Genomic DNA, 26756 nt, shown 5'->3' on the forward strand with positions numbered 1-26756 from the left:
AAAAGTACTTTTAAATGTGTAGTAAAAGAGTAATGGGACACACTATCGGTTTATATCATGGAAAAGAACATGGTTGCCAAGATACACACACTGTGTGAACAAATTTCCTTTTTTTTTTTTTTTTTTTTGTTATTCCTTAGAAAATGTATATAGGGGAAAAAATGTTTTTTTGTATATTGTAGGTGAATTGTGTGTTCAGGTGTGTGTTTAAGCAGTAACCGCTGCTAATGATTCACAGTCTGTTAATGAGGCGTGACGCCGTGTCTGCATTCAGCACGCAGAACGTAGGGAGTGGTGAATGTCTGGTGCTGGAATGAAGCCGTATGGACCAGGCAGAGGAGATAGTGTGTGTAGAGCGGTAAACAAGAGCTCTGTAGGAGGCCTTTTACTGAACAGTGTCTGTGTTATGGCCTGCAGCAAGTAGAGAGAGAGAGAGAGAGAGAGAGAGAGAGAGAGAGAGAGAGAGAGAGAGAGAGAGAGAGAGAGAGAGAGAGAGAGAGAGAGAGAGAGAGAGAGAGAGAGAGAGAGAGAGAGAGAGAGAGAGAGAGAGAGAGAGAGAGAGAGAGAGAGAGAGAGAGAGAGAGAGAGAGAGAGAGATTCTCAGCATTCTTGTTTTATTTCCAAGTACAGAATCAACTGTGTGTCTTTTCAGATTGTATATATGTACACCACATGTGCATGCAGTGTGTGTGTGTAATATGAGTCTGCCTCTCTCTCTCTGCCTCTCTATCAGGTCTGGAGTTCCCGTGGGGCCCGATGCCCTTTGCGGAGGTGGTGGCCGGACCCCTGCTCAGGAACAATAGACAGACGACAGACAGCAGCTCTCTGGAGGGTTCCTACGTAGGGATTTACTTTTCTGCTCACTGGGTGAGGGACTTGTACACTTTTAACACTTCTATCCAAGCCTAACTTTAGTATATTCAAGTATGGCTCAGATTATATGTCTATTATGTAGCGAGTTTTACTGAACCTATTGTCGAGTCACTCTAATTATCATTAGCTTTCTTTTTAAACTCGTGCACTATTAAACATGGCTGGATGCTGGATGAAGTGTGCATACAGGACACTCCTAGATCCTAACAACAGTGTTTCTGGTGCTGTGTTCTTGACCCACTAAAGTGCATTTCCTGTTGAAGTCACAAAATCATGCTGGTCTGTAAACAAAGCTAATAAGCTCGAGGGTTTTGGAGCCGGCCTCTGAGCAGTCTCTGATTGTGTTCTTGTGTGGGTTTAAATAAAATGCACTGTCTCATGTTTCTCCTCCCCAAACGCAACTATCATCGAGTAAAAACGCTGAGTCAACTAGTGCTCAAGGCACAGTGATAATGACTAACAAACTGCAAGATTTTTTGCCACCTCACGATACATGACACATGATCCCTTCTATGGATACTGCCACATTCCTGGTTTACATTATTCCTGCCCAGATTTGCCATTTTCCGGGGAAGTGTGTCCCAATGTTATTTACTACAGTTATTTATATGATTGTTATGATTTTATGTTAATATAATGAGTTTCTTACTACTTGGGTTGCATGCTGGTGTGGACACAAGTTAATGGAACTCCTGATCATCTGATTTAAATGCAATCAAAATAAAAGGTCAAATTGAGCATCTGTTAACCTGCTTCGACAGAAGAGATTAGACATGAGATATAGAAGAAATTTATATTAACAACAATTAACAATAGACATTATTTGTATATGGCTTTTTACAATGGACATTGTCCCAAAAGAAGCTTTACACAGATAAAGAAGTAATAAAAGAATGCATAAGTTTGTTACATATAATCGTAAGTTTGTCGCTAATTTGGCAAGGGAAAACTCCCTGAGATGGCATGAGGAAGAAACCTTGAGAGGAACCAGGGTCGAAAGGGAACCAGTCCTCATAATAGTGGCACCGAATGTCCAGTCAATACAGTTCATCGCTGTTAAGATGTGCAGTGATGGGAGATTAAATACAACCTGTGGTCCTGAGCAACTGTAGTAGACTGTTGATATTAACTACAGTCCAAATCCAAGTCCTTGTCACATTGTCACAGCACAGTAAAAATCTTTTCTTCACTTATCCCAGCGTGTTATACTATGACAGAACCACTGAAGAACAGAGGGTTAAGAGCCGTGCTGAAGGGCCCAAAAGGGTCTGCTTTGCAGTGCTTTGGATTGAACCACTGACCTCCTGATCAGTAACCCAGACAAAGCCTTAACTATTAGCCACTACTACCCTTTACTTTGCTTTTTATTTGAAATATTACAATATTAGAAAACCTGCTTTTGATTGACAATTTCAAATGGCGAATCTCAGACTTCTGGCTTTTTTGAGGAAGAAGCAAGAACATGTATTGGAGCAGCAAAAAGCAGTAAAAACAGGAGTTTATCTTTGTCTATAATTAACAAGGTTTTCTTACCTAAAGGTAAAACATTTTTACTTGAATCCCTCCTAAACCTGATTATGTAATAGTGTAAACTAATGAAAATCCAGGCCTCATTTACAAAAATTGCAAGTTCCCTAAAGCTGCACCCGCACCATTTCAGCAAAAAATTTTCAACCAATGTGTTGAGTTGTATCATACGCCACTGCTATGAGCAGAACCACACGAATCCTCAGAAAAGCTCTGGCAAGCAATTGGAACTGTGATTTAAACTTCACTTCACTTAAAATCACTTTGTGATTGATGGTCAAAAGAGCAGCTTTACAGAAAGCCAAATAAAGTTTGAGTTGTAATCAGCAAGTCATACATGACCGTGGCTATGAATTTTCCTGATAGGACATTAGGAAGAAACTATAACCAGACCAGACTAAGGAAAGAACCAGAACTCTAAAGGGTTTATACATAAAATTTTAGTTTATATAAATATATATACCAGGTGATATTGAAAATGTTCAGCTGTCATGGAGCAGTTTGGTCTAAAGAGAGTGAGAGAATGAGAGAAAGAGAAAAGGAAAAGGCTGAGTCAGTGAGGGATCTAAATTGAACCAAAACAAATCTCTGGCAGGCTTATTTCATTGCTCCTTTCCTGTCGTGTGTGTGTCTGTGTGTGTCTGTGTGTGTCTGTGTGTGTCTGTGTGTGTGTCTGTGTGTGTGTGTGTGTGTGTGTGTGTGTGTGTGTGTGTGTGTGTGTGTGTGTGTGTGTGTGTGTGTGTGTGTGTGTGTGTGTGGATGCAGTGCCCTCCCTGCCGCAGCCTTACCCGAATGCTGGTGGAGTCTTATCGGAAAGTGAAGGAGTCTGGACACAAGTTTGAGATCGTGTTTGTGAGCGCTGACAGGTAAAAACGCAGACTTTTACACAGATGTCTTAGATCTCGCACACATTGAGAAAAAACACACAAAATGATGAGATTTCATACCCAGTGATAGCTGTGTAATGGGGACTTAATAATTGATTTCTTTCATCTTCTAAGGGAAATCTGTGCAAGCTTTTAACCAGCAACTGGTTCTCTTATTTTATGTGAAGAATAAAACCTGAAAGGACATGATATTATGGGAAAAGAATCAAAAAGGTGGTGGTGTGATGCAGAGCTTCTATTGCTACCTGTTACTGCTGCTCTTGATTACTTTACAATAACCGAACCTTCCAAAGTTGATTATGAACTTTTTTATCACAGCAGTGTGTCTTTTTTCTTTATTAAAGTAAGCAATCCTTTTTTTTTTTTATCCTTTTAAAGTTGCATTTAATTTTGGTTACATTCACTTACATTATAGCAGCTGTAAACAGGTACACGCCAGACTTTGCATTACTGTATTGTTGGACTTGCTGATTTACTTATGGACATACATACTGACTGACATACTTACTGACTGATTTTGTGATTGCCTTATATACTGACTTAATTTCTGACAATGACAACTGACTTACATGCTGACTCTGAGTAACTTACTGACTTATGTACTTATGAATTTCTGAATATTTACTGGGTGATTTACTGACTTACATAGGGGTCCCTGGTGGTCTAGTGGTTAGGATGCGGCGCTCTTACCGCTGCCGCCCGGGTTCGATTCCCGGTCAGGGAACCGACCCCAGCCACTATTAGTGCCGGTCCCAAGCCCGGATAAATAGGGAGGGTTGCGTTAAGAAGGCCATCCAGCATCCAGCGTGGCGCCCCCTAATGGGAGAAGCCGAAAGTTTTTATTGACTTACATGGATGATCCACTGTGGCGACCCCTAATGGGAGAAGCCGAAAGGAGAAGTAGATTTACTGACAGACTTACTTATGTATTGACGTATTGACTTGCATAATGATTTGCTGAATTTCTCACTGACTTACTGCAGTTTTCCTGGTTCATTTGCATTTTTCATGCAAAGTGTTAGTTCTTCTGTGCATGTTGCTCTGTCGTCTATGGAACTGTTCAACTAACTATGGAAAACAACACAATCTCTGTGATTGCAGATCAGAAGATTCTTTCACACAGTATTTCAGTGAGATGCCGTGGCTGGCCGTGCCATACACAGACGAGGCCAGGAGATCTCGCCTCAACCGACTCTACGGCATACAAGGTACGCAACTGGCAGTGTGTGTGCCTGTAGTGGAGAGATGTGTATTGGTATAGTGAGGGTGATATCGGAAAAAAACATGTAAATGGAAAGAGAGGGAGGGGAAGAGGGGAAGGAGAGAAGCACAGCAGTGGAGTTTGAGGAATGTGGGCAGCTGATCAAGTTTGCTATTAGGTTTCTTTAGGATGCTGCTTCTCCCGAAAGTATTATGGCTGTTCTGTGAAGGCCAAAGCTGGAGGTGCGTTCGGGAAAGATTCCGGCCCTGCCTCTAGGGAAACCTGCTTTACCTAACACATCAAATAGACAGCTGTTATCAGGGTCTGCCTTTCAAAAGCCTGTTTTACTGATGCCTGCAGCTGTCAAGGCTGTTGGAGGTGCCACGTTGGGGGTCACCGAAAGCCTGTGGGTGGGTGATTGGCCAATGACTAATAAAGTCAGGACAGGACTAAATTAATTCCAAGCAATGCTGAGAGGAAAAAACATAACTAAAACCCTTAAAAAAATTTACTGCAAATCGTTCTTTTTTTTATTATTCTTTGTTGAAACTGTTGATTCACGATGGGTTCAGTATTTTCCAGGATGTTCCTGCTTTCTTTACAGGGCACAAGGAATCCTGTGTGAATTTGAAAATGAGCTAATGTTCATAATGTTTTTAGAGCGGAGTGTTTAGATGGTGGTACGCTAACACCATTGTCTGAAGGTCTTGTGATTAAAACAAAATGGTGTTCACCGCTCTAATATAGTTCCAGAGATTAAAAGCGGTTCTTAAAGCGTTTCCGGCTGCATTTGGTGGTTAAATAACTTACCAAGATGTTGGCTCATCCCCTTTAATTTGTTCTCCGTCTGTCTATTTATAAGCAATCATTAAAGTGTCCTTGAATGCATCAGGTTTTAATTACCCTAATACTGGAATAGATACACCGTCACTTATTTGTTGTTCTATTTATATATAATTCATCTTTATGGCATCATTGTTGTGATGTTCTTATTAATTCAAATGTGCAGGAAACATTCTACATTACTATTAATAAACCCGTCTGAAACGTAAACCTTTTTTCTGGCTCTCGTTTCTTTTTCTTCATGCATAGCAATGCCAAAACATCACAGTAAGTGTTAAACAGACTGGTGCAAAGTATAACTCTGCTTAGATCTTTGTTTATCTAAAAAAAAAAGATTCTCGGTTATATTTTGCTTTATTACGTTAGGCACATTTTTATCTCTTTTTCCCCCACATAGTTATTTGTCTTGTTATCTCTCATCTTTCTCCCTCTGCGGCGGTCAGTCTGTTCTTGTTTGCTCTCGGCCTGGCTCGGATGGAATGAGTGGAATTTTTGCTGGTTGCTGAAATCGACACAGCAGCTGACCAAAAGCTGCTTTCGCTCACCGAGTGTGATAAGAGTACAGCCACAGATCTCAAATAGTGGCAGAGATTGGTGGGCTATGAGGGCCAGCAAGGCCGTCTCTACTGGCCTGAACTCTAAATCAGAATTAGAATCACTCACTTATGTTTTAATATTTTTTTTAGTCCATGAACATGTATTAAATTACTGTCAACAGTCTATTCTCTTCTCTTCAGCTGTATTTCCACTTGGTCCACTGCACTGCAACTTAAGTTTAAGTTGGAGTTTCTAGCCAATCAGATTTCAGCAGTCATAGCATGATGTGTTTCAGCCGACAACAGTCCATGTTGCTTGCAGCTGTTGTGAGTTGTTTACTCCAGGGGCCATCCAGCAAGCGTCCAATAATTTTGGCATTTTCACATCCTTTCACAAACCGCATTTGTAGCAAAGTGCAAAAGCCCAAATATATTTATGTGGATTTAATAGCTTTTCTTTTTTATTCCACAATAGCTGACTGAGGAGAAGAAATTGATTTGGTTGCAGATATATTTACAGACTTTTCATGAAACCTGGACATTGCGAGAAGAGGTCTTTATACTTTTGTGTTTTCTTTCCCATTTTGCCCCAAAACTCCAAAAGTCCTCGTGCTGTGTGTGAGGTGCAGAAGCTGCTTCAAAAACAGACGCATGAGTACTGCAGCATTGCTTTAGATGTTGCAGAAGCAAAAGGTCCGCTTGTCAGAGCTCAGATCATACGCAATGTACTGCAACAAGTTGGTTTGCAAGGCCATCATCCCAGAAGGAGCCTCTTCTGAAGCTGGCTCACAAGAAAGCCCACAAACAGTTTGCTGACCTGTTGTTGATGACCTGTCCAAGAGCATGAATTACTGGAACCATGTCCTGTGGTCTGATAAGACAAACTTGTTTGGCTCAGATGGTGTACAGCATGTGTGGAGACGCCCTGGTGACAAATACCAAGAAAATTGTGTTTTGCCTACAGTTAAGCATGGTGGTGGAAGCATCATGGTCTAGGGGTGCATAAGTCCTTCTGGTACTGTGCAGAACGGTGGTTTTCCAACATAATAACGACCCCAAACACACCGCCAAGACGACAACTGCCTTGCTGAGGAAGCTGAATTTAATGGAGTGGCCAAGTGTATCTCCAGACCGGAACCTTTAAGTAGAAGGTGGAGAAGCGCCATGTATCTACAGTGAGGAAATTAAGTATTTAAACACCCTGCTATTTTGCAAGTTCTCACACTTAGAAATCATGGAGGGGTCTGAAATTGTCATCGTAGGTGCATGTCCACTGTGAGAGACATAATCTAAAAAAAAAAAAAAAATCCAGAAATCACAATGTATGATTTTTTAAACTATTTATTTGAATGATACAGCTGCAAATAAGTATTTGAACACCTGAGAAAGTCAATGTTAATATTTGGTACAGTAGCCTTTGTTTGCAATTACAGAGGTCAAACGTTTCCTGTAGTTTTTCACCAGGTTTGCACACACTGCAGAAGGAATTTTGGCCCACTCCTCCACACAGATCTTCTCTAGATCAGTCAGGTTTCTGGCCTGTCGCTGAATAACATTGAGTTTGAGCTCCCTCCAAAGATTCTCTATTGGGTTTAGGTCTGGAGACTGGCTAGGCCACGCCAGAACCTTGATATGCTTCTTACAGAGCCACTCCTTGGTTATCCTGGCTGTGTGCTTCGGGTCATTGTCATATTGGAAGACCCAGCCTCGACCCATCTTCAATGCTCTAACTGAGGGAAGGAGGTTGTTCATCCTCTCCTTAATACAGTGCAGTCGCCCTGTCCCATGTGCAGAAAAACACCCCCAAAGCATGATGCTACCACCTCCATGCTTCACAGTAGGGATGGTGTTCTTGGGATGGTACTCATCATTTTTCTTCCTCCAAACACGTTTAGTGGAATTATGACCCAAAAGTTCTATTTTGGTTTCATCTGAGCACATGACTTTCTCCCATGACTCCTCTGGATCATCCAAATGGTCATTGGCAAACTTAAGACGTGCCTGGACATGTGCTGGTTTAAACAGGGGAACCTTCCGTGCCATGCATGATTTCAAACCATGACGTCTTAGTGTATTACCAACAGTAACCTTGGAAACGGTGGTCCCAGCATTCAGGTCATTGACCAGCTCCTCCCGTGTAGTTCTGGGCTGATTTCTGACCTTCCTTAGGATCATTGAGACCCCACGAGGTGAGATCTTGCATGGAGCCCCAGTCTGAGGGAGATTTACAGTCAATGTTTAGCTTCTTCCATTTTCTAATGATTGCTCCAACAGTGGACCTTTTTTCACAAAGCTGCTTGGCAATTTCCCCGTAGCCCTTTCCAGCCTTGTGGAGGTGTACAATATTTTGTCTAGTGTCTTTGGACAGCTCTTTGGTCTTGGCCATGTTAGTAGTTGGATTCTTACTGATTGTATGGGGTGGACAGGTGTCTTTATGCAGCTAACGACCTCAAAAAGGTGCATCTAATTTAGGATAATAAATGTAGTGGAGGTGGACAGTTTAAAGGCAGACTAACAGGTCTTTGAGGGTCAGAATTCTAGCTGATAGACAGGTGTTTAAATACTTATTTGCAGCTGTATCATACAAATAATTAGTTTAAAAATCATATATTGTGATTTCTGGATTTTTTTTTTTTAGATTATGTCTCTCACAGTGGACATGCACCTACGATGACAATTTTAGACCCCTCCATGATTTCTAAGTGGGAGAACTTGCAAAATAGCAGGGTGTTCAAATACTTATTTTCCTCACTGTATATGTTGTTTATAGAGGACAGTAAATCTGTACTGTTAACCCAGCCATTAGGGGGGCACAAGCCAGTGTACTCTTAGTGCCAGTCCCAAGCCCGGGTAAATGGGGAGGGTTGCGTTAGGAAGGGCATCCAGCGTAAAACATGTGCCAAATCAAATATGCGGATCACAAATGAGAATTTCATACCGGATCGGTCGAGGCCCGGGTTAACAACGACCGCCACAGGTATCGTTAGCCGACAGGGTACCGGTGGAAATTGGGCTACTGTTGGCCGAAGGAGGAGAAGGAGAGGAGGAAGGCGTCTACAGAGACGGCAGGAAAAGGAGCAGTGTAGGAGAGTAGAGGTTCGGGTTGGTACTTTAAATGTTGGTACTATGACGGGTAAAGGGAGAGAGATAGCTGATATGATGGAGAGGAGAAAGGTAGATGTGTTGTGTGTTCAGGAGACCAAGTGGAAAGGGAGTAAGGCCAGGAACATTGGAGGTGGGTTTAAACTGTTTTATCATGGTGTGGATGGGAAGAGAAATGGTGTAGGGGTGATTCTGAAGGAAGCGTACAGTAAGAGTGTGGTGGAGGTGAAGAGAGTTTCTGATAGGGTGATGATCGTGAAGGTGGAAGTTGAAGGGATGATGATAAATGTCATCAGTGCCTATGCTCCACAAGTTGGCTGTGAGATGGAGGAGAAAGAAAGATTCTGGAGTGAATTAGATGAAGTGGTAGATGGTGTACCTAGGAAAGAACGATTGGTGATTGGGGCAGACTTTAATGGGCATGTAGGTGAAGGGAACAGAGGTGATGAGGAGGTGATGGGTAGGTATGGTTTTAAGGAGAGGAATGTGGAAGGGCAGATGGTGGTAGATTTTGCTAAAAGGATGGAAATGGCAGTGGTGAACACGTATTTTAAGAAGAAGGAGGATCATAGGGTGACGTATAAGAGTGGAGGAAGGTGCACACAGCTGGATTATCTTCTGTGTAGGAGATGCAACCTGAAGGAGATTGGAGACTGTAAGGTGTTGGCGGGGGACAGTGTAGCTAGACAGCATCGGATGGTGGTCTGTAGGATGGTTTTGGAGGCGAAGAAGAAGAGGAGGAAAGTAAGGTTTGAAAGAAGAATAAGATGGTGGAAACTGAAGGAGGAAGAGTGTAGTGTGAGGTTCAGGGAAGAGGTCAGACAGGGGCTTGGTGGTGGTGAAGAGGTGCCGGATGATTGGGCAACTACTGCAGGAGTGATGAGGGAGGCAGCCAGAAAAGTACTTGGTGTGACATCTGGAAATAGAAAGCAAGACAAGGAGACGTGGTGGTGGAATGAGGAAGTGCAGGAGAGCATTAGGGGAAAGAGATTGGCAAAACAGAAGTGGGATCGACAGAGTGATGAGAAAAGTAGGCAGGAGTACAAGGAGATGCGGCAGCAGGTTAAAAGGGATGTGGCGAAAGCCAAGGAAAAGGCATATGAGGAACTGTATAAGAGGTTGGACACTAAGGAAGGAGAAAAGGATTTATACCGATTGGCCAAGCAGAGGGACCGAGCTGGGAAGGATGTACTGCAAGTTAGAGCAATAAAGGATGGAGAGGGAAATGTGTTGACTAGTGAGGAGAGTGTGTTGAGAAGATGGAGGGAGTATTTTGAGCAGCTGATGAATGAGGAAAATCAGAGAGAGAGAAGGTTGGAGGATGTGGAGTTGGTGAAGCAGGATGTAGATAGGATTAGTAAGGAGGAAGTGAGAGCAGCGATTAAGAGGATGAAGAATGGAAAGTCGGTTGGACCAGATGACATACCGGTAGAAGCGTGGAGATGTTTAGGAGAGATGGCAGTGGAGTTTTTAACCAGATTGTTTAACAGGATTCTGGAAGGGGAGAGGATGCCTGAGGAATGGAGAAGGAGTGTGCTGGTACCGATCTTTAAGCATAAGGGAGATGTGCAGACCTGCAGTAACTACAGGGGAATTAAGTTGATCAGTCACACCATGAAGTTATGGGAAAGAGTAGTGGAAGCCAGGCTGAGAGAAGAGGTGACCATCTGTGAGCAACAGTATGGTTTCATGCCGAGGAAGAGCACCACAGATGCCTTATTTGCTTTGAGGATGTTGATGGAGAAGTATAGAGAAGGACAGAAGGAGCTGCATTGTGTATTTGTGGATTTAGAAAAAGCGTACGACAGGGTGCCGAGAGAGGAGTTGTGGTATTGTATGAGTAAGTCAGGTGTGTCAGAGAAGTATGTGAGGGTGGTGCAGGACATGTATGAGGACAGTGTGACGGCAGTAAAGTGTGCAGTAGGTACGACAGACTGGTTCAGGGTGAAGGTTGGACTGCATCAAGGATCGGCCCTGAGCCCTTTCCTGTTTGCAGTGGTGATGGACAGGTTGACGGACGAGGTCAGACAGGAGTCTCCCTGGACTATGATATTTGCAGATGATATTGTGATTTGTGGTGAGAGTAGAGAGCAGGTTGAGAAGAGCCTGGAGAGGTGGAGGTACGCGCTGGAGAGAAGGGGAATGAAAGTCAGTAGGAGTAAGACAGAGTACATGTGTGTGAATGAGAGGGAGGGCAGTGGAGTGATGCGGTTGCAGGGAGAAGAGGTGGAGAAGGTGGAGGAGTTCAGGTACCTGGGGTCAACAGTGCAAAGTAATGGAGAGTGTGTTAGGGAAGTAAAGAAAAGAGTGCAGGCAGGGTGGAGTGGGTGGAGAAGAGTGACAGGAGTGATTTGTGATAGAAGAGTATCTGCAAGAATGAAAGGGAAAGTTTATAGGACTGTGGTGAGACCTGCGATGTTGTATGGATTAGAGACAGTGGCATTGAGTAAAAGACAGGAGGTGGAGCTGGAGGTAGCAGAGCTGAAGATGTTAAGGTTTTCGTTGGGAGTGACGAGGATGGACAAGATTAGAAATGAGTTTATTAGAGGGACAGCACATGTAGGATGTTTTGGTGACAAGGTGAGGGAGGCGAGATTGAGATGGTTTGGACATGTGCAGAGAAGGGACATGAATTATATTGGTAGAAAAATGCTGAAGATGGAGCCACCAGGTAGGAGGAAAAGAGGAAGGCCAAGGAGGAGGTTAATGGATGTGGTGAGGGAAGACATGCAGGTAGTTGGTGTAAAAGAGGCAGATATAGAGGACAGGGTGGTATGGAGACGGATGATCTGCTGTGGCGACCCCTAATGGGAGCAGCCGAAAGAAGAAGAAGAAGTAAATCTGTACTGTTATACATGCTGCACATTGTCTACTCTGAAAAATATATCCAAGTTTCATTTCTAAAGTATTGTCCCTTGAGAAGGTGTAATAAAATGATTGCTGAAATGTGAGGGGTGTACTCACTTTTGTGTGATATGACTATATATATGTATGTATGTATGTATGTATGTGGTGTGCATACATGAGTAGACATTGACATTGATTGGCATATGTAGCTACTGTGTTAAAATTGCTTATAACCTGTAGGCATCTGACAATTAGAATACAGCTGTACTCTGCACACACACTGGATGGGTGAAGTGGCTCTCAAGCTGTGGGATTCGTATACACATCTCCCAGCCAAAATGGCATTATAAGCCAATAACAAAAGAATTTATAAGTTGTCTCTGTGTGTTTCGGTATTCTGCAGGGATCCCCACACTGATTCTTTTGGACACAGAGGGTCACATGATCACGCGGCAGGGCCGGGTGGAGGTGCTCAATGACCCGGAATGCCGTCTTTTCCCCTGGCATCCACGACCTGTGCTGGAGCTTAGCGAGTCCAATGCTGTGCAACTTCATGAAGGCCCTTGTCTCGTTCTCTTCGTAGGTGAGTGTGTGTGAGTGTGTGTGAGTGTGTGTGAGTGTGTGTGAGTGTGTGTGAGTGTGTGTGAGTGTGTGTGAGTGTGTGTGAGTGTGTGTGAGTGTGTGTGAGTGTGTGTGTGTGTGTGTGTGTGTGTGTGTGTGTGTGTGTGTGTGTGTGTGTGTGTGTGTGTGTGTGTGTGAGTGTGTGTGAGTGTGTGTGAGTGTGTGTGAGTGTGTGTGAGTGTGTGTGAGTGTGTGTGAGTGTGTGAGTGTGTGAGTGTGAGTGTGAGTGTGTGAGTGTGAGAGAGAGAGACCCGTATGATACTTCAGTCTTCACCAAAATACTGCAGATTGATTTTTTAATATGTAAATGTATATGTATTGGGAATTTATACATTTTCACTTTGCCATTTTATTTCATTCCAAACAACCCTGTAAATGTGTCAATAGCCCAGTAAGTCACTGAAACAAATGATCATGTATTGAATATTTCAGCTTTCGATATTTCCTTGTGATTATAGAAAGAAATCAAATGTTTATCTTTACGAACAGTTTCAGAACAGTGAAACTCAGCAGTGTATGTGAATAGAGCTCATATGAAAGTGTATAGGAGGAATATGCATATCATTCTGAGGCAGAGAGCTGCAGGTGTAAGGTGAACCCTCAAGCCTTTATGAGATCAGGTCCGAGGAAGGCTTTCTGATGCCATCTGCTCTTCTCTATTTCCCCTCCAACCTGCTCCATTTTCCTTTCTCAGCCTCTGTTCCTTCATCCAGCCGTTCCTCTATCATTCTATTCTTTTCTTCGCCTGGGTTGCTGGAAATGATGGTTCATTTCGCTTTTGCTTTTCCATAGCTCCATATCTCTCTCTCTTTCTCTTTCTCTCTTATATACTTTCTGTGTTCACTTGGTTTCAGATGCAGAGGAGGAGGGTGAGCTGGAGCCAGCCAAGGAGCTTATTCAGCCAATTGCGGAGAAGATCATGGCCAAGTACAAAGCCAAGGATGAGGAAACCCCACTGCTCTTTTTTGTGGCTGGAGAGGTGTGTGTGTTTAAGTGGTATCAATACGAGAGATCTGAAACCCTCTTTTTTTGGACCCGTCATAAGGAAACGACACTGATCCTAGCAGGAGACATAATGATATACTATCAGTCTGATAAAGTGAAGCACAGTTTTTCTAAGAGTATGGGGCTAAATGAGGGCATAGTTATCTAAGTTTGAGTGTTAGGTCTGCTGAGAGTATAGTATGGGTAGATGAGGGTATGGGTAGCTGAGGTTATAGGTAGATGAAGGTATGGGTAGCTGATGGTTTGAATAGCTGAAGGTATGAATAACTGATGGTATGGGTAGCTGATGGTTTGGGTAGCTGAAGGTATGGGTAACTGATGGTTTGGGTAGCTGAGGGTATGGGTAAATGATTTAATGGGTAGCTGATTTATTGGGTAGCTAAGGGTATGGGTAGCTGAGGATATAGGTAGCTAAAAGTATGGGTAGCTGATTTATTGGGTAGCTGAGGGTATGGGTAGCTAATGGTATGGGTAGCTGAATGTATGAGTATCTGATGGTATGGGCAACAGATAGCTATGGGGTATGGGTATTTGAGGGTATGAATCTCTACCCCCCTCTATCCCTTATGAACAGTTTATTACCTCCATGTGATTATTGCTGTTCTTATGGTTTATGTTTCAGTAGAGTCAGTGACGGACTTGCAGAGGAGTTCATACACTTACTGTAAACTAATACCAGCTGCAGGCACACATTTTCTATACATACATAAGGACATACACACTCTGTAGATCACTGTATACACACACACACGAGCTATTTATGCATGGCCTTAAAGCCAGTATCACTTATGGCTTCAGGGTTTAAATAATGTCTGTTGCAACAGCAGATCGACTGTAAATAGTTGAATAGACTGTAGTGAACAGACAGTGGACACATCTTATGAGTTTGGACAGTGTAGCCTGCAGGACCCAGTTCAGCTGCTGCAAAAAAGGACCTGCAATGTGCATGTGTGAAATGCAGCATTGTTCATTTTGTGTTGCTTTCGACCGAGTAAATTAAATGAAGAAATAAATTGAATGAACAGAGATTCATGGTATGCTTTGAAGAACAATGAGAGTGGGAATCAGCGCACAGTAGTGGTTTTATTATACTAGCTTACCAAGTTGCTAGCATTTTAGCATTTATATATACTACTAAGAGACATTTAGACATCTGGAAATGCGCTATGATAAATATCTTCACAATATCACCAATTATACAGTAACAGCAATGTTAAAAGACCTTATTAATGGTCAGAATTAAAGTTTTAGTGGCCCTTTACTGTAACAAAACCAGTGCAATATACACTATATTGACAAAGGTTGGTAAACACCTAACCATAAAATTTCATTATTTATTTTTTTTTAAAGAAAATCGTATTTATCTTTATTTTTGATACCACCTCATATAAACCTCCACGCTCCTGGGAAAAGGTTCCATTGCATTTACGCATCATAAACTCAGGTAGTGATGAAGGTGAGGTGAGGAGGCCTGGAGTGCAGTCAGCATTCCAATTCATCCCAAAAGTCTTCAGTAGGGTTTAGGTCAGAGCTCTATAGCAGGAAACCTTCCATTGCAACCCATCTAAAGAATATGATCATGGAGTTTGCTTTGTGCACATGCAGGTACAGGTTTGAGTCTCCTAGTTCAAGAGAAGGGAAAATGTAATGTTATTGCATCCAAAGACATTCTATACATCTGTGTGTGGAGTTTGGTGAAGAACCACATATGCCTGGAAAAGTCAGGTGTCCCAATATTCCATATCAGTATATCATAATACACCAGTACAAAATGTTATTGAAATTAAGGCTCCTGTTATAGAACAAAAGCAGATCACAAGAACAGTTTCTCTGAGTCTCAGGAATTATACTGCAGAAATGACCGCCAGAAGACATTCCCTAAGTGTTGTGGTCTAAAGCGCTGTCTGATGTGTGTTCTGACGACTCATGATGGTCCAAGTGATCTCTTTAATCAGTTCCCCTCCGTGTGTGTGTGTGTGTGTGTGTGTGTGTGTGCACATATATATATATATATATATATATATATATATATATATATATATATATATATATATATATATATATATATATATATATAATGTGTGTGTGTATATATATGTGTTTGTATATATGTATATGTATATATGTATATGTACATACACTAAAGCCAGCCTTGATCTGCATGGCGGGTTGTACATGGTTTATCAGATTGTTTAGGAAAAATACAGTAAGCAGTTCAAGCTGTGTGGCTTTTATGATGCAGAAAATGCATAACCCTTTATCGTGTTATGAGACAGCAGGCAGCCACAGATCAGAGTGGCTGTTTGTGTGCACTATATATTTCTGAAAAGCAGTTTAGACCTGCATAGCAGCCGTGCAAAGAGAAGATGCATGGCTCAGTGGAGACAAGTAGGCAGGCTGAGAGATGTAATCTCCTCCTATCAGGGAAGTCCTAGACTTACAAGATTTTTACATTTCTTCCGCCAATCTTCAGCGTTAGAGCGCCTCCTCTGACTTTATTAGAGCTTGTGAAAGATTTTTGGATTCTTTTTATTTTCCTGCTTTGATTTTGTTTGCAATTCAGTGGCATGAGATCCAGTGTTTTAGCCTCCAAGAGGACAATAGTCTCCAGCTGTACTGGAAAAAGGAAGCGATTATGAGTAATGTCATAGCTTCCCTCCTGCCTGATGCTGTTTCTTCTCTCGCTGCCCAATGACAGGAAGTGTGTAATCATCACCAAGTGTGTAATACACAGCCTTATTCTTTTCCACCGTTCTCTTGGTTGTTGTTGTAACAAACACGTCAAGAAATTTGTAAGCATTTCGAAAATGAATTCTGGAGGTCAGCAGCGAGGCGGCTCGCTGTTTTTGTCTTGCTGTCTAAACAAAAGGGTGCCTGATCCATCTGTAAGCAGTTTTTGCACACCAAAAAAAAAAAGGAGAAAGAAAAGGAAATGTCATGTCGCAGACTCTGTGCTACATTTTTGTCCTTTTTAGGTAGCGGAACAGTAAATTAGTTCCTGCAGAGGCCTGAGATCTGATTGTGTGGTTTAATGCATTTAATGCTACGTGGACTAGCTCATGGTTTCATAGGAATGAAGTCAGAGCTGGAATGGACAAGCTGAGATTTTTTTTATTTTTTTTTTAATAATCAGGCTTTTATTTTATTGCCACCCAGTGGCTGATGGAAGAATAGCGTTTTCAGCTTGAAATGTCCACATGTCCAAGAGGGACTTAAATGAGAGAGATATTAGATCTTTTAATTCAAATTAAATCATTGCAGTTTTCTAAAGAACTACACTGCAAATATAATGTTGCTCCTATTATTATTGGTTTATTGTTTATTATTATTGCATAGAGCCCAATCCTCAGCCCTGACCTCAAACTGCCCCACTTAATGCACCCCAGGCCTCCTCATCCTGACCTTACTAATGCTCTTGTGGCTGAATGAGCACAAATAACCACAACCACTCTCTCTAATATCTAGCCTTAAGCCTTCCCAAAAGAGTGGAGTTTATTATAAGAGCAAATGCGCCATGTCAGGAATGAAATGTTCAAAAAGCACATGTGGGTGCGAGTGTCCGATACCGAATGTAGATGTAGTGTAGAACGTTTGGTGTCATGAAACAGAGGAAAGTAAAAGATCTGAAGGAAAAGAAGCAAGAGGCAGTAAAATATATTTGATGACTTTCTCTCTAGAACTATCTTATAGTCTAAGAAAGGGGCGCGCACACGCACACACACACACACACACACACACACACAGAGACAGAACTTGCACCCAGCGTGTTGCATCTCCGTTTCGTTTTTTTTCTTTCTTTTTTCTCTACTCAGTAGGCCGTTAGATCCTGCTCAGAAGGGAGCCATGTTTTTATGCCTCCTCCTGGTTTCTCCTGCTGGGGGCAGAGAGAAGAAAGTGAACAGTCTCCTAACTGCCATGCAGGATCTAATGAGAGATAACACTGAGCCCTGTGTGACTCCTCACTGCTGAGCCTTTCATGCTTTAAAGTCTTGGCCACAAAGTCTCCTTTGATTTGTTGCTTATCAAAGTCCTAAATGTTGCATCAAAGGAAGAGGCATCATTCACTCGTATTGATGATCAGAAGACTTTCTGCTGGGTTTTGCACAAAAAAAAAAAACTGTTTCCGTGCATTTGAACTATACAGAAAAACTTAAATTTATAGAAATGATCAAAAGCGGCAAGGAAAACTCTGAATAAAGACCTGGACAATTGGATAAGAAGGTATAAGTAACAGAGTTTAAAGGGGTACACACCTAAAGATGGAAACTTCAATTGTAGTTAAAAGCTTTATATTATAGATAGAGAGATTTAAAGATTAAATTTTTTTTTTTCAGTACATTCCAATGTTTAAATGAGTTAAATTTGAGTCGGCTACAATAACAGTATTAATAGGAATGAAATTCAACATGAAATTGGTTGCAAAATCTTTTGGTCGTATGGAACAATTAGAGAAGGAAATTATTTATAATTGCACTCTCCTGTGTCACCTGGATGAGGATGGGTTTCTGAGTCCCCTCAAGATTTCTTGCTCATGTTGTCTCTGCAAGTTTTTTTTCTTTTCACCACCACCTCTGGATTGCTCATTAGTGATAACCTTGCATAAGAGGAGGTGGCAGTTTAGTGGTTAAGCCACTGGACTTTGGATCTGAAGGTTTGAGTTCCAATCCGCCCCTGACCAATGCCCTTAACTCCATGGCTGCTGAGTATGAATGAGAGGGCGTCTGCCAAATACTGTAAATGTAAATATTTGAAAGGTATAGTTTGAATAATTTTGCTTTTGTAATCCTGCTTTTAACAATGTACATTGTCCCAAAGCAGCTTCACAGTAATGAAGAGGTTATCAAGTTGGAATGTATAAATTTAGTGGCTATGTTTGTTTCTTATAAGTTTCTCTCTAATGAGCGAGTCAGTGGAGACTGGCAGGGAAAATCCCCCTGAGATGGTATGAAGAAGAAACCTTGAGAGGAACCAGACTCAAAAGGGAGGCATTAAATGTATGTGCAATGTTCTCTAAGAGTGACAGAAACATTTCTGTACTCGTCAGTGTTCCTATTTAACCTGCTACTCATCAGAAAACTTTATTGATCCCATGGGGAAATGAAAATGTGAAGATTAAGGTAGATGTTCTGATGTAAACCGTGACGATCGTGATTCACCGACATTTTCCTTTGTGCCCACAGGACGACATGAGCGACTCTCTGCGCGATTACACCAACCTCCCAGAGGCGGCGCCACTGCTCACCATACTGGACATGTCGGCCCGTGCCAAGTACGTCAAAGACGTGGAGGAGATCACGCCGGCTGTGGTGGAGCAGTTTGTCATTGACTTTCTAGCCGAAAAGCTTAAACCCGAGCCGATATAAAGTTGGACAGTAAACACGATTCCAATCAGCTCCATGACTTCCGCTTCTCGCTCCATTCTTCCTGTCAGACTCTCAGACGCTTCACTTTGTACTGAATTGTTTTTTTTTTGTTTGTTTGTTTTTTTTGTTTTTTTTTAAACAAACACAACCCCACAGTTCCTCTTTTCTCCTGTGGTGCCTTGCGTCTTTACAGTCCGGATGGTCATAAAACTTGATATAAAGAGTTCTGTTGTGGCAGTACAGTATGTCAGAATGTAGACAAAACCCTGCAGCTGCACTTGGATTTAAAACACATTATTTTATAAAAAAAAAATTAAAAATAAGGAATAGCTTTTATTTCCAGTACAAAAACTGAGGAACGCAGGACACATGTTTCAGGAACAGGCTGCACTTTCTGTTCTAATGGGTGCTGATTCATGGACCACCTGAGATCTCGAAAGACAGTTTCACAAAGTCTGTTCTTTAGTAAAGGAGTTTTACGCAGTCTAAATATTTACAATCTAAAACTTTTTTTTCTTGATATTTCATATTTTTTGACACACTTCAGTGGATTTTCTGTGAAGGTCCAGATTAAATAAGCAGTCCGATTTTGAAGGCACGGAATAGCATTTAGCGAGTTTCCACACTAAATGTAGGCATTCATTAGTGTACGGCTTCTGTCTCTCCTCCATTGTGTTTCTGTGAGCCCTGGCCATTAAAACTGACTGTCTCGGTCTTGTGTCTTGCCTCATCTTAACCACAATCCTCAATTCGCACAATATGCATAAAAATGTATTTATTTATTTATTTATTTTTTAAATCAAGTGATGTGATACATTTCTAAAGAGACGTCCAGCAATTATTAGTTTGTTTTTTTTTTATTATTTTTGGCATCAATGAGTTACTGTTGAAATGTGTTTCACAGGTTCTGCCCGTATCAGTCTGGGTTTCCTTCTATCCCATAATTTGCCCCAAGCTGTGAAGATGTGTGTGGGTGTGTATACCCGATCCTCGTGCCTAGGGTTTCCAGAATAGACTCTAAATCCAGAACCCGGAAGAATCGATGCTTCGAGAGGAGCAACTTGATTCGAATAACAATCTGACAGTCGAATCTTCGCATAGATGTTCTGAAACGAGGATTGTACCATTTTGGATAGATGGGGGTGCTCAAGTTCAAATTTCTCTGTTCAAATTATATACACAATATACTTTTGACTATAATTGACTAAAGAAACTGGGTGTTCTTCCAGGTTTTCTGGGTCTCCCATGAAAAGACTTGTAGGGGGAAGGTGGATTGGTGTATGAATGTTTGTACGAGGTGTATCCATTCTTCATTTAAAAAAAGAAAAAAAGAAACTTAAATACCACACAGAACATTTGAATAGAGCTGTATTAGAGACTGACAGATCAGTGAATGAGGGATTTGGCTCTTGTTGTTTTCAGTGCAAATTTCTTCAGTTGTCTCCGCCCTTCGAATAGAAGGATACTAGCCATCATGGCTGAATTCAGACACTCGATTCCTGGAGCCGTAGGAACAAAGAGTTTACAACCATCTGTTTCCTCAGCAAGCTGCAGAGCCTCCGAGCTCAGTCCGTAGGTCTCGCCGCTAATCACTAGCGCTGTGTTTGTCTGCGCCCAGCTCTCATGATACACCTTCTGCTCCATGCATGGAAAAGACTGTTCATCATCCGATTCATCAGAGTCTGACTCGGTGTACACCTCTGCATCTCCGTTCCTCGTGTTCCTGCTTCCATCATCTGCGACATGGACAGTCACTGGCTTTGGTAAGTGCTCGAAAACCGAGTCCCAGTTCAGCCCTGAGAGTATTGGCACACGGAAATGGGCTCCCATTGCAGCACGCAGAACCTTCGGCTCCCACGGATCCACGCATCCTGCGAGGGGATGGAAAATCAGGTTTGGGCAAAATTTGGACAAAGTGGTCAAGGCTAATCAAACGCTGCAGTACCTCGAGTGAGGAGGACACGATCGCACCCGGCTGCAGCGGCACAGCGCAGGATGGTGCCCAGGCTCCCCGGGTCTCGCACCTTGTCACAGATCAGGAACAGCGGGACGGACTGGAGCCGAAGATCTCTGGAGAACGTGAGCCGAGATTCATCGGGCTTCGAGAATATGGCTACAAAAAGAATTGAATGACGGGGTCAGTATCACTGTATCTCCAGCAGCACCGATGTCCACATTTTTTGTCTCAAAACATTTACTAATACAAGGAAAAAAAATCTCTCCATTTGCAAAGGAATCAAAAAAAGTCATTGTGGTTCAATTGTGCAAAAATTTTGGCTCGCTGTAAATGGGATCTACAGCCAAAGCTTTTTTCTTTTCATTATCAAATGAAGTAAAAACCACTATTACCTGAAGTGAACAGTATTGGCAGGGGTTCCTTTACCACCACCGTCTAGTCCTTTTTTGTTAGTACTAGTGCACATGCACCTCAGCTATAAATTATATACTCAAAATAGGAAAGAAAAAAAAGCTCTTGAATTGCAACTATTTCAGATATTTGCCCTTGTTTTGAACTTTACACTGTCAGTTCACCAATCAGTAAAAGAGGTGGTAGCTCGGTGGTTAAGGCGTGGATTGGAAGGTCATGAGTTCAAATCCCAGCACCACCAAGCGGCCACTGCTGGGTCTTTAAGCAAGGCCCTTAACTGTCAAACGCTCATTTGTAGGTTCCTCTGGATAAATGCAAGTTCAATGGGTTTATTTCAGCACAACAAACATTTAACTATTTTTATTTCTTAATTTTCCTAATGATATTTTCAGCAGGAGGGATTTACTGTACAGACAAGCCGAAAACGTGATTCTTGCACCACCTAGTGGCAGAGAAATGAACATGCGTGTAGCGGTCATACCACGAAGGTGCAATGTACAGTAGATTATGTAGGTATATTACACTCTAGGGACTGAGCATACGCACTGAATAGGAAGTCATTAGAGATTAGAGAAGTGTGTGTGGGTTGGAGGGACAGAGTGTCAAATAGAAGTTGAATATAGGAATTATTGTGTCTGAATCTGTTGCTTTAACCAATCAGATTGCAAGTTGGTTACTCCGAGGCTCCATGTAGGCGTCCAAACACTAACATTTTTATGTCCATTGATTGGATGGTCAGTGAGCGCTCTATTCAGAGCCTGCAAACTGCACAAGATCAAATGTGTGTGTATGGATTTAATAGGGTTTTTTTTTATTTCACAATGGCTGTCAGAAAAGTGTAAATTAATTTGGTCACAGATAAACATACGTGGACTTTCATAAGATATACAGGGGCTTTTCAAGAAAAGCTGGACATTGTAAGAAAAGGACGGCCAAAACAATTCAATACATTTAAGCTTTTTCCATGAACAATTTACGCTTTGCCGTTTTCTTTCCCATAGAATTTGCACAGAAACACAATTTGCCTTCATTCCAAATCCCCAGGAAAACCATTAAATGCACAGAAAAAGTAAAAATGAAAAGTACAAATAAATAAATAAAAAAGTTTGCCATGTTCCTGAAAACGGCACCATAGTCTGAAAGAAAGAAGAAAGCAGAAGAGAGGAAATCTCACTACTTCAGACCCGATCATTTTCACCAAATCAACACCACCACATTTATATGCTAAATAACATGACATTGTTAAAACCTGTTGGCCCTGTATTAGAGTGGAGCTTCTGCTTTACACGTCTGAATTGTTGCTGTAGCAACATTCAATATTAGAACACATTAAACTCGTGATTTCATTTACGGTCTGAACGAATGTCGGAGATTCTGCGATCGAAAAGGAATCAAAGCCTTCCCATGGATCAGACATGTGAATTCAGAAGTGCTGTAATGTAAAAACACTCATTCACATGTATTAAAAGGTCTTTTTTTTTTTTATAGAAAAGTGAACGCTTGAGCACATGACACAATGAACTTTTAACACAGTATCCTGTGGCTTAAGGTACGAACAACTATTCGTAGAAAAGTAAAGCAGAACTCCATGATGATTACTGCAGTAGAATCAGAAACGTATCAGGGAGTAGCGGTGTAACGGTACACGTATTCGTACCGAAACTCTTTCAGCTCGGTGCACATTTGGACCGAATACATTCCCTTTTTACATGCAGAACCTGATAAAAATCTGAGTTACCACATAAAAGTATTAAGTGGTGGATCACAAGTTAGTTTGATCTCCGCCTCGGACATAAGTGCATTTTTTTTTTTTATTATTTTTAAACTTGAAAATATTATATCAGTAGGAGAATGCTGAGGATGGAGCCACCAGGAAGGAGGAAATGCAAGAAGGAGGTTTATGGATGTGGTGAGGGAAGACATGCAGGTAGCTGGATTGAAAGAGGAAGATGTAGATGACAGAGGGGTATGGAGATGATCCGCTGTGGTGACTCCTGATGGGAGAAGCCGAAAGCAGAAGAAGAAGATTAAACTTATAAACATACACAACAATGCCAGGGGTTTAAAAAGTGGTCTGTGGTCACTCACACCGTACCGGAAACACGATTTGTAGTGCGTATGTTTTTTCCTGCTCATTGCTAACACTGGTGATATGAATTCTTTAGCGTTTTATATCCAGCTTCCTTTTAAAGTATGAAATCCTGACAATTCTGCATATTGCAGGAGTGAATGAATGAATGATGTAAAAAATGATGTTAAAGTGTGTGAGATAAGTAGAACAGTTAAGTAGATCATATCTATAGAAAATTTTAATATTATTTAAAAAATACACATCTGCAATACCCAAATGTAGTCTAACAAATCTTAACTATTTAATGTTTCCATTTAATTTATTCAATATAATAAAAACGTTTATTGCATTAATTTGATTTATTCTATTTGTTGATTTTTTACTTTATATAAAATATTTTTATATTCAACCAAGCAAGCATTTAATAAAACATTGTTTTAAAAATGTAAACTGTTGATATTTACAAACGTTAGTGATAATGTTAATAATAATAATAATAATAATAATAATAATAATAATAATAATAATAATAAACTGCACTGCAAAAAAAAACCCTAAAAAAAGTAATTTTATGTTTTGCATTTCTTCCTCCTAAACTGCACCGATATTGAACTGGGCCGTGATTTAAAAACAAAAGGGACGTCCCAAACTGTGAATTTTGTGTACCGTTACACTGCTGAAAGAGAGCCGTCAGTATCCTTGCAGTGTAGTGCAGAGTTTAGAAGGGTGAAGGAAGATCAAGGAGGATAAAACTGGCCCTGAACCTGCTGGTTCTGATGTGCGAAAGCCAACGTCGTTCATCTACTCACCGATAATCCCCTGAGGAGTGACCAGATCAGACCAGATTTTCATGTCCTCAAATTTGACCTTGACCAGAGACGCCTGGCCCAGTTTCTCCAGAGGGAGTTCTTGCAGACGCTCCACTCTGCTGAAGAACAGCACCTGAGGAGTGGCTCCAGCAGCCAGAGCATCGCAGATCAGGCGCTTTCCCTCCAGCACCACTTTGCACTCCTGCTCTCGAAATGACTTGGAACGGGCGATGCTCACCAGCTTTCTGAAAATCCAAAACAGGTGAAAAGACACAATTGGTCCAAATCATTTCCATTCAGTCGTTTCATAGCCATTACAAAGGACACGCAAAACCCCGGCAGCACTGATTAACTTCCACTTTACACAAAACAATGGTGCTGAAAAGTTTGTAAATTTGCCAGATTTCTGCATAAATATGACATAAAACATCAGCAAAAGCTCTAAAAGTAGGCAAAAAGAGTCCCTTATAAAAAAACAAGAATTTAGTTATTGAGAAAAATGCTCCGTTATTGCATGTCTCAGAGTAGAAGCAAAAGTATGTGAACCCCTAGGACAGCGGTGTCGAGCTCGATCATAGTTTGGGCCAAAATAAGAAAAAAATTTGGTGTAAGGAAAAGACCAAACACTGTTGATATTTAATGCACAACAAGTCCGAGAGGACACAGAATCTTCTTCATTTGGCTTTTACCCATTAGGGGGCGCCACAGCAGATCATTCGTCTCCACACACCCCTGTCCTCTACATCTGCCTCTTTCACCCCAACCACCTGCATGTCTTCCCTCACCACATCCATAAACATCCTTCTTGGCCTTCCTCTTTTCCTCCTACCTGGTGGCTCCATTTTCCTTGTTCTGAGACTACAGGGATGCTCACTTTCTGCAGAAGTGCAGTCCTCTTGCTTTTACTCATCGAGGTCTGAGACTTGGATCCCCTCACTCTCACACGTTCACTCAGGTTTGTTGATGGTGGTGTGGTGGGCCGTCTCTTATCCCAGAGATCCCTCATGTCTGTGTTACCTTCTGGTTCTCCCTTTTAGTTATGCTGCCATAGCGAGTCTTGCCGGAGTCCCAACTGCACAGTGACTTTAACTCTCATGCAACAATAGGTACACTTGATAATCCATATCCTTCTCTTCCTGTCACCCTCTTCTCTCTCTCTCTCTCTCTCTCTCTCTCTCTCTCTCTGTTGAGTTAAACATGCTCCTGAGGCTCCAGTGACCACTGTTCCTGCCCCTCTTCCCTCTGTGGATCTTCCCACTTCGTCCAGGCCTGCCTCTGGATAGTGTTCTCTTCGACTGGAGGCCACTCTGTGCAGCTTGGGACGGTTTCTCATCAACACCTTGTGTGGTTCCATGAAATTCCAGAGTAAGAACAGGAGCTTTGAGGATGGATTGGACTGTAGTTAATGTCAACAGTCTCCTACACTGACTCAGGAATACAGTTCGCTTCTGATCATCATCACTGTACCCCACAACATTGTATATCTGCTATAAATGGACATTCGGTGCAACCCAGATGAGGATGGGTTCCCTCTTGAATCTGGTTCCTCTCAAGGTTTCTTCCTTATACATCTCAGGGAGTTTTTCCTTGCCACAGTCTCCATTTGCTCACTCATCAGGGACAAACTTACACTTATAAAAAACATATTCATTTTTAATCACCACATTATCTGTGTAAAGCTGCTTTGAGACAATATTCATTGTTAAAAGCGCTATACAAATAAATATGAATTGAACTGAACTTGTTTAACAGATTTTTTAAACAGAGGTTTTTACAACACGTGTGGAGTTGCATCACGGCATGAACGGAGGAAAAATCTGAGACTGAGTAATTCAGCTTGATCTTCACTGTTCATCCTACAGGTTCACATTCTTTTGGATCTGGAAGTTGAATTATGTCAACTGGATAGAAGATAGAAGTCAAGTTGACTTCCAAACAAGCGCACATGGATGACTGAGAATCTCCAGACACATTTTGGATCATTTACTTCACAAAAAAGACAAGTTTTTATATTTTTGGGGTTTTTTTGTCCTCAAGTTTTAGGTCACATTTTGAAAAGAGAATAAGACTCTATCGTGGGCGTCACATCACTCAGTAAGTGAGGAATATCTAGGGGAAGGGTGCAGGGAGGGATTTGAGACAGGATCACACTCACGCGAGTCTCTTGTCTCCAGGAAGAGCTTTATCAAACCGCAGACCGCCCAGCTGCTGCCTCACACCGCGACTCTCTACTGTTACTCTGGGAAAGTTCCCAGTAGATCTCCCCGCTCCATGTTGCCCTGAATCCGATGTCTTCTCTTTAAGCCTCCGTCCGTCTGTCTTGTTATTTCTTGTCTTGTCTTTCTCTTTCTCAGGGTCAGACTGATACTTGCGCTGTTTGTTTTCCTCAGCTGGTTTAATGAGAGTCTCATGTTCATCTCCGGGATAAATCACAGCTACAGGTCTCCGCCTCAGACCTCGAATAAACCTCCGCGGATTTACAACTACACTGTTACAGCTCCTCAAATACAATAATGCCCTTCTCTCAGTCATTAAAAGCAGCTCTCGACTCACGTTGCCGATGAGCGCCGCCATGTTTCTTTCTTATTGGATAACGTCACACTTTGGGCGGAGCTAAATACACGCTTTCAAAGAGTTTTCAATTATATTTATATATTACAAAAATATATTTTAAGTGCACACTTTCTTAAAATCGTTAGTAAA

The 26756-nt window shown here is 41.7% G+C and overlaps 2 protein-coding genes and 1 long non-coding RNA gene across 3 annotated transcripts in view; 1 reads left to right on the forward strand and 2 right to left on the reverse strand.

The window, feature by feature from the left end:
• Positions 1-19518, forward strand: part of nxn (nucleoredoxin) — an 83489-nt gene extending 63971 nt beyond the window's left edge. Inside the window, exons 3-8 of the mRNA XM_083548933.1 lie at positions 734-867; positions 3166-3266; positions 4389-4495; positions 12220-12399; positions 13292-13416; positions 18623-19518. Coding sequence (XP_083405059.1) covers positions 734-867; positions 3166-3266; positions 4389-4495; positions 12220-12399; positions 13292-13416; positions 18623-18805 — 830 coding nt within the window. The 3' untranslated portion in view covers positions 18806-19518. The remainder of the gene's footprint in view (positions 1-733; positions 868-3165; positions 3267-4388; positions 4496-12219; positions 12400-13291; positions 13417-18622) is intronic.
• Positions 1-26756, reverse strand: part of LOC310730166 — a 102825-nt gene that overhangs the window by 71346 nt on the left and 4723 nt on the right. The window lies entirely within an intron of this gene.
• mrm3a (mitochondrial rRNA methyltransferase 3a) lies at positions 20157-26746 on the reverse strand. The gene is made up of 4 exons (XM_083548931.1): positions 26209-26746; positions 24054-24298; positions 20751-20918; positions 20157-20676 (listed from the first exon to the last, which is right to left on the reverse strand). Exons 1-4 carry the CDS (start codon positions 26625-26627, stop codon positions 20192-20194), a joined length of 1317 nt encoding a protein of 438 aa, XP_083405057.1. The 5' UTR covers positions 26628-26746; the 3' UTR covers positions 20157-20191.

Source organism: Silurus aristotelis (assembly GCF_946808225.1).
Source record: "Silurus aristotelis genome assembly, chromosome: 8".
Classification (NCBI taxonomy): domain Eukaryota; kingdom Metazoa; phylum Chordata; class Actinopteri; order Siluriformes; family Siluridae; genus Silurus; species Silurus aristotelis.